At 40.3% G+C, this 8500-nt stretch overlaps 1 protein-coding gene across 2 annotated transcripts; it reads left to right on the plus strand.

Moving 5' to 3' along the window:
* The first annotated feature begins 3811 nt into the window (after positions 1-3811).
* Positions 3812-8298, plus strand: LOC147624030 (O-fucosyltransferase 19-like). 2 transcript variants are annotated; one of them, XM_086820705.1, is made up of 9 exons: positions 3812-4893; positions 5078-5290; positions 5381-5480; positions 5770-5840; positions 6007-6095; positions 6241-6373; positions 6644-6876; positions 7118-7594; positions 7893-8298. In XM_086820705.1, exons 1-9 carry the CDS (start codon positions 4444-4446, stop codon positions 8101-8103), a joined length of 1977 nt encoding a protein of 658 aa, XP_086676831.1. In that variant the 5' UTR covers positions 3812-4443; the 3' UTR covers positions 8104-8298. The 2 variants fall into 2 exon arrangements, with proteins under 2 accessions (XP_086676831.1, XP_086676830.1); XM_086820704.1 differs by having other exon boundaries at positions 4297-4893; positions 5063-5290.
* The last annotated feature ends 202 nt before the right edge of the window (positions 8299-8500 follow it).

Consider the following 8500-nt stretch of genomic DNA (forward strand, 5'->3'; position numbering starts at 1 on the left):
ATTCTTAGAGAAGTACGTGAGTCCATAGCTACATCTCAACAACAATATGCGAAACAAGCTAATAAGAGACGACAAAAAGTAACTTTTAACATAGGTTATTAAAATTAGCTTTACATAGAAAAGCGTAGACTCAAGAGTGTTGAGAAACACCTTGCAGTTAATCTCGCTCCTCATTTTTTATGGACCTTTTAAAATTCTTGCAAAGATTAATGAGAATGCATTTCATCTAGATATTCCATCTCATTGGCATATCCATAACTCATTTCACATTAGTCTTTTGTGTCCTTTTTAGAGGTACTCTACCTCCTCACCCAGTTTATGATGACCCCCATTGTTAGAAGAAGACTCTAAGATTCTAGAACTTTGGATTATTCTTGACCATGACCAAACTTCTACATGCAGAGGAAATGTTTATCATTGATATTTAATCAAATATAAAGGCCACCCCATAGAAGAGGCGCAATGGATTCCTGATCATGCCCTCGTCGCCTATCCTTCCTTAATTGCATCTTACACGGACACCATCCCATGATTTTATTTTTGTGAGACAATTGAGGTCAGTTGCTTCTCACCCCTGGGGCATGTTATGTTGGGCGAATGAGTTTGGGATGCCTCTCTTATTTCATCAGCGCGACGATTGGAGCTTACCATGCATACGTGGATGATTCCATACATGCGTATGATTACGGGATGCATCGCCAGGATATTTTTATTGTTATTGATATGGCTATTTTATATTTGTCAGCGAGACGATTGGAGCTTACCATGCATACGTGGGTGATTCCATACATGCGTATGAGTACAGGATGCATCACCAAGATATTTTTGATATGGCTATTTTATATTTGTCAATTAATGTATTAATTCATGGCGTAGTTGTTTTGTAAAGTGCAGATTATTAAATAGGATAATGGAGGCGAGTTGGTCGAGGTCTAGAAATATTTATTATGACTCGATTATGGTTTGGGTGACCATTAGTTATTTTTGAGTGACGTAAGCCACTTATTTCATTTTGGATGGCATCTACATTTTCTAGAGCGTGTGAATGCTCTCTTATGATTTATTATTTTTGGACACAATTGTGATACAATTGTAAGGTTATAGTTTCACTTTATTTTTGGTAGAAAGCTTGCACACTCAAACAAAGAAAGCTAATTTTGTTGAAGTAGACATATTTGTAAGGGAAGCTATTTAGATCCCCACTAGTGCTTTTTCTAAATATAATTGAAATACACTAAAAGGAAGCATGGGCTCACTTTTGGTGGGGGCACCCAATAGTGTTTCGTGCAATCTCTTATGCACGTTATTTTCAAGTTGAGTTTTTATGCAATTATTTATGCTTGGATTCTTTGTAGCTTCCAACATTTACGAGCATGAAAAATAAGTTTGATGTGATGTTTTATTTTCCCAATTCATAAATAAAGGATTACAAATAATCATTGATTGTTTACATGACCTAGAGAATTGAGAAGGTTATGCCACCATTTTTTGAATGAGGAGGATAGTGGGGGGATCAAGAGAAGAAAACAATTATATTATTCACCCAGAATGAGGGTATGCAATAATTCTATTTTCTTTGTATATGTGCTTCGTAACAAACATGGTTATGGACGAAAAGTAATTTTAAAATTTATATATACGATGCTCCTCCTATCAAATTTATATACAGATGACATCACCAAATTGAGATTATCTTACAATACCTCATAATCTATTATTATACCTATATAAAGTATATCTCACTTATATACTTTTTTTCCAAGAATATTTTTATATTGTACCTTCCAAGGTTAGCTGGCATTCTTATAAATATTTCACCTTTGAACTAATGAGATTAGATATGCAAAAATATTTTCCTTTTGAACTAAGGTGATTCGATATGTGACAAAATATATCATGTAAAATTTTTAATTATACTTTGGAATCTTCTCCCTCGTGACGTAGACTAGCATCAAACAATATATTGCCCATGATTGTAGCTCATAAATACACGTATGTACTGAAACCTGTAATAAGTGTGATAAACTTTGTATTATCCTAGTATACTTCCTCGCTAATGGACTTGAAACTTCACTTTCCTTACCGAATTGATATGCGCAAAGCAAAAAACTTCCATTCTTTTGTTGTAAATTTCCTAATTTTGGTGCTACTAAACATGGGCTTAGATGATGAATATATTGCTTACAATCACTTTACAAATATTTGTTCCTTTTTTCGTATACAGAGATGACTTATAAGGTTCTTCTAGATAGTACCTTCATTTAAACTCAAGAATATACATACAAAATAACAAGAAATGTACACAACTTACTTTTGAATAACCAAATGGTCAAAATGTGCATCATGTGCAATGTTGCTATCGATATGATGTTACTATTTATTAAAGAATACCGTGACAATGTGAACATGACTAATTGTTATGGAACTAGAAAAAATAGAAAAGAGCCCAAGTAGAGAAATGTAAGGTCTATTCACAAGTTCGGTGAAAGTTTCACTTTAAGGTTATGAAAAACAAGAAATGGGGTAGCCCATCCAACAAAAGAGACATGTTATTGATAGAAAATGCCACAAGGTATAAAGAATACTTGCACATTTTGAATGTAGTAGAATGTACCATTACCTATCAATTATTGCCACTTGCCACAAGGTTTGATACGAGGATGGAGTTTGGACCACTACATTCAAAACCACCATTCTTTGTTCTACTTTCCCCTTGCATGATGTGTTTGAGTTGAACTTGATCACCCATTATGTGCTTCCATTGACTTTCATTAGAAATTCAAATCAAGAACATGGCTTAAACTAAATACAACATTCATCAAATTTAAAGTGTAACAATAGCTGGCTAATTAAATCACTCTATTAGTGCTCTCTCTCTCTCTCTCTCTCTCTCTCTCTCTCTCTCTCTCTCTCTCAAACCAACAACATATTGTGAATAACTTTCTTTTGAAGTCCTCTTGGTGTTCTCTTTCCTCTTACGATGATCATTATTATGATTGTTATACCACCACTACAAAATTGCATGAGGGAAAGATAACATTGGTATATATATATATATATATATATATATATATATATATATATATATATATATCTATCTATTCAACCAAAAGCAATCACAAGGATAGAACTATAGACATACGAAAAAGTACAATTTTCATCTTGAATTTTAAAATTTTTTAAAACTTGTGTTTTACAATTTGTGAAACTTTACACGTTTTAAGACCTTCAATATTGATTTTAAGAGCATTTTTAATATTTAAAGTCATAATCTTAATAACACATATTTTTTTTCTCATTGCCTCAAGTGAAGCCCATTCATTTTGGGGGGAGGGGGGGCTCTTTTAAAGACCCAATTTCGTTGAAGTTTAAAATCATTATGGGTTTTGGAGCCTTCAAATTGGATGATGATGATGGGTTAAAGAGGTCAGCCACCATGGCAAAATCTTAACGTCCTCTAAAATGCATTCATGTAAAAGATATGGATGAGTAATGCATACGCAAGACAGAGTAAAAACCCTGACTCATGAGAGTCTCCTTATGATTGTTGTTGTAGAGAGAAAAAAGAACGAGGAAGGGTGGCGGAAGGGGGTAGTTGAAAAACTAAAAGTGTAGGATGTGGGCACCCACACGGGATGTGTGAGGGAGTGTGGGCGTGCAAGGCAGGGAAGATTTTGGGCGGGTAGTGTGAAACACATGTTGTAAAGAGAGAGAGAGAGAGAGGGGGGGGAGGAGGTTGTCTAGCATGGAAAGCGGGACAACGTTGGTGAAGAAATTGGCGTGTTGTGAATGAATGGAGAGAGAGATTTTATTTGGCGTAGAACTGCTGTCCATGGAGCAACGTGTTGGACTACAAGAGTCTGGACTCTGGACTCTGGACCATGACAAGAAACCAACCGGCCGGGCCACCATCTCCGCTTCTCTCTCTCCCCCCTTTTATAGGGTCCACTCCAGTTAGGCCTTCCACATTCCCCCCTTTCTTTGAAAAAACTACTCTTCCCCAGGACGTCGTGCGTGTGTTTTTCTCCTCGCATGCTGGTCATCGCCCAGCCCTTCGCTTCCCAACCCCTACTTTGCAATTTCATTTTCATGCACTGTGTGCCCTTGCATTTTCTAGCCTCTCTCCCGGTGTCTGTCGCCGTCTTGGACAAGATCACATTGCGCTTCTTGTCGCCGGCCAATTTATGAAAGCCAATCTCAATTCTGTCCGCTGCTCCAGGCCGAAGCTTAATGGTAAAGGTCGTCGGACGCTTGGCCAAGTTTATTCCCCAGAGAGCCATAGCTCACTCCCTTTGTTAGTAATGAAGTTCTTTGGGGTCAAGATTAATCCTTAATCCTTAATTGCTTTTAGCTAGGCATTCTTTTTCAGTAGAGCTCTTGCCACGTTCAATTTTGAAAGCTAGGTGATTAGTTGATTTGTAATTATAGCATTAATAGAGCATCATGGGGACGAATTGGGTGGAGAGCCCCAACCTAGATGCTAGTTACATGCTCAGGTATGTAGAAAGCCCCAAGATGACAAGGCGGTCTCACACTAGCACCAAGAGATTAACGCAGCAGGACCAGTTGGAATCACACAGCGCATTGTGCGGCATTGCAGGCGATGTTGAGAATGATTCTCACCATTTGGACCACTCCTGCATTGTAGAGGATTGGGCAGACAGTCATGCAGTCAAAAGCGATCTGATTAGCCCCAGGAAACCTGCACTGTTAATCAGTATAAGGGCTGCTTCGACTCCTTCTGTGCAATCAAGGGCATTTGTGAGCATGAAATTCTTGAGGCATTTAGCTTACTGTCTCTGCGCGGTCTTGAGCATTGTTATTATTTTCCTCACACTTCTGTCCCTTGGAGGAGACGGTGTGATAGAAGATGGGCGACTCCCAGGAGCAATGGTATGTCATGCGCCATAATTGTTCGTCTTTTTTGCAAGTAAAATTAGACCAAATTTCATTTTTATTATACCCCTGCATTGAGGAATTAGGAAGAGAATTGCTGACCGAGATTTACTACGTAAGTGGTGAGAATTTCAATACATGAATGGTTATATTGTGTTTCATATAGATGTTGTTCCGCCAGGATTTCTTGTTCCAGAGCGCCCAGCACCTTGCTGCTCTCAGCGAGGACGTTCACACTGCTGATCGCCAGTCTTCCGGCCGGGCAACCAGCTCCTCGTCGGAGGATACTGTCCAGCATCATTCGGCCGCCCTCGCTTCCCACCCCAGCACGTCTTTCACTCTAGACAGCTTTCGGCCCAAAGCAAAAGGGCGAGACGACCACCGGGAATCCCAGGTAAACCGGTACGATTCTGCGGATTACTCAATGCAATCAAGATGACCTTTTCGTACACGCACTGCTTATTGTCCCTCGTTTTACCGGCAGGCTGTGGATGATAAAGAGGATCTTTGGGCGACACCCGTCAGTGATGTAGCCTATGAGCCATGCCTGCACTGGCCGCACCACCCTCGGAAACCTGACAAAAGTAAGCTCAATGAGCAAGATCATGATTCATCAATCTAAAGCAAAGAAGCAATCATTTTAAGTTATAGGGCCTTTACATGCATTTGTGAGAGATGCACTTTTTTAATCAAACAAGCAATCATGCTTTGAATACATTTTGTGGGTGCGCTACTATGCTAAATTCTTTCGTCCTTTGGAATTTTTAAGAGGGTACACTATTTCGATGCAGGTTCTATAATGTACAGTATACCCCTTAGGAACTTTATTGCTCCATTACTGAATTGTGTTGTTATACGAGTGTGATTGTGTAGAATCGCCAGAGGAGACTCATGGGTACCTTGTTGTGAATGCAAACGGTGGTCTCAATCAGATGCGCAATGGGGTAGGTGATCGACGTGCAATCCTTCATCCAGTTTGCCAATGTTCTTGCGCAATGCGTACTACTTCACTTCAATTTCGAGATTGTTAAAAGATCTATATTTTCTAACGTTTCCCATATCAAATTAAAGACACTTTTTCTTTTTTCTTACACCCATAAATTTGACCAGATATGCGATATGGTTGCGATCGCAAAAATCATCAACGCGACGTTGGTGGTTCCACTCCTAGACCACACCTCTTTCTGGGCAGACCCCAGGTATACTTTTTTTAATAAAAAGAAAAAAAAGGAATTATTCGCTGCAAATAATAACAATTTATTACCAGCTAGCCTACTTTTTCTTAGGAAAAAGTAAAATACAACCTGTTTTTTCAAGAAAACATCAGTATCTCTCCTGCTTTAGTGAATTTCAGGACATTTTCGACGTGAACCATTTCATACGCACGTTAGAGCATGATGTGCCGGTTGTGGAACAGTTGCCCCCGGCGCTAGCGATGCACGATCCCGTGTGGAAGGCGCCCGTGTCTTGGTCTAAAGTCAGTTAAACAACTTTTGCCTACGTTAAGCTGTAATTATTTATCATTAGCAATGGACAATATAATTGTAAGTTCAATTAGTCAATATTTAACCTTACAAGGTAAGGTTAAATATTGCGAATTGTATATAAGTTGTCTGTGTGTCTGTCTGTCTGTAGGGAGTTTTGTGTGATCGAATAGGTTTTGTGGGGGGGATATTATATATATATATATATCATCAATTCAAAATCAATTCTTTTACGCTACTTGTAATATTATGCTTGCGTGTAGAGCTCCTACTACAGGAACGGGATCTTGCCTCTTCTGAAGGAGCACGGAGCTGTCCACTTCTCGCACACCGATTCCCGCTTGACCAATAACGGCCTCCCGCAGTCGGTGCAGCGGCTTAGGTGCCGTGCTTGCTACTCAGCCTTGAAATTCACGGACCCCATCGAGCACTTGGGGGACAAACTGGTGGACAGGATGAGATCGGAGGGCGAGCCCTACATTGCATTACATTTGAGGTGCTCAAAATTTCTACGTACTGCATGTGTGCCGTGCTGCGTGTGTGTGTGTGCGTGTGTGTGTGTGATGTGGGTATATTCATATTACTCTCGAGTCTCCAATGTGACAAGGTTATCATGGCACAGAGTGGATGCATTCAAGTATCATTAATATGCAACATAATCACAGATTTGAATGCTTGTTCGAAATCAATCTCCAATCAATATATTGTCATCAATAATATAAACACCCATTCTGCAGGCATGAGAAGGATATGCTGGCATTCACGGGATGCTCCCATGGCCTAAGTGTAGCTGAAGCGCAAGAGTTGAAGGAGATGAGATACGGGGTGCAGCATTGGAAGGAAAAGGATATAGACGGAGAGGCGAGGCGCGTGGAGGGAGGGTGCCCATTGACACCACGCGAGACCGCCCTCCTCCTCCAAGGCCTGGGCTTCCCGCCCTCCACGCGCATTTACATCGTCGCCGGGGAGATCTATGGCAACGGCAGCTTGGACGCCCTCCGACACCATTTCCCCAACGTTTTCACACACTTCACCTTGGCCACCCACGAGGAGCTTCTCCCCTTCCGAGACTTCCAAAACCGACTGGCTGCATTAGACTACATGGTCGCCTTGCAGAGTGATGCTTTTGTGCACACTTTTGATGGCAACATGGCCAAGGCTGTGCAAGGGCATCGTCGGTTTGAAGGGCATAGGAAGACAATCAGCCCGGAGAGGTAATAAACATGGTTTCAACACGTAATCAAGGTTAGGGGAAGCTTTAATTTAGAGTTTGGTGACTTTTCGATGCATTAGGAGAAAAGGTGTTTAGGATTAACTAGCTAGCAAATGCGTGGCGTTATACTAGGGTCAACCGATACATAAGCAAAGCAACCAACAACAGCGACATATTTACAAATGTGGATGAAATTAGATGGATTGGCAGAGTGAATTAAAGAGAAGAATTGTTTATTGAGGTTTACAATTGGTATATATATGTTTAACAAATTAAAGGTTTGCTATTCCTTTGCACAGGAAGGGTTTGGTGCGGCTTGTGGACGATCTGGAGGCGGGGAGGATACCATGGCGGCAGTTTGAGAAGCAAGTGAAGCGCCTGCACAGAGGCAGGATGGGTGGGCCGGAGTGGAGAGAGAGAGGGGATTCGCCCAAATCGAAAGAAAGCTTCTATGCCAACCCTCTGCCTGGCTGCATTTGTGAAAAGAAGGCTTACACTTCAATTTTTTAAGCTTTAGTAACTAGCACATTTTAGACTTGGATTCCTTTGTGTACAAAGGGAGGCTACATGATCGATCGATCGCTTTGGCCCTTCCGTCGAAGCCTTCCTGAGGTTGCTGTATCTCATGAAGAAACACGTCTAACGCAACCCCACTCCTTGTAGCTACTTGAAATATAAATATATAGCGCATACACTATTTTTCAATTCTTTTTGCTTCAAGAAGTCAACATAGTTTAATACATTTCTAGATATAATTTAGCTTTAAAACCCTCTAGAATTTCATGGAAAACTTGTAAAATGATGACTAGCTATAAATGAACTTGTAAAATGATGACTAGTTATTAAATGTATTAGTGGGCAACTCGTGCTTTTTGAGACTCCAAATTGAAATTCTACCCAAACCTAC

This window comes from Cibotium barometz, chromosome 26 (genome assembly GCF_041138505.1).
Source record: "Cibotium barometz isolate CiBa-2024 chromosome 26, ASM4113850v1, whole genome shotgun sequence".
Lineage (NCBI taxonomy): Eukaryota > Viridiplantae > Streptophyta > Polypodiopsida > Cyatheales > Cibotiaceae > Cibotium > Cibotium barometz.

What these genes read in the sequence shown, in the direction of transcription:
- LOC147624030 (XM_086820704.1), top strand. Translation starts at nt 4,444, where the DNA reads ATGGGGACGAATTGGGTGGAGAGCCCCAACCTAGATGCTAGTTACATG. An exon ending in ACGACCACCGGGAATCCCAG is followed by an intron (nt 5,291 to 5,380) that starts GTAAACCGGTAC and finishes TTTTACCGGCAG; the next exon opens with GCTGTGGATGATAAAGAGGA. An exon ending in CCCTCGGAAACCTGACAAAA is followed by an intron (nt 5,481 to 5,769) that starts GTAAGCTCAATG and finishes GTGATTGTGTAG; the next exon opens with AATCGCCAGAGGAGACTCAT.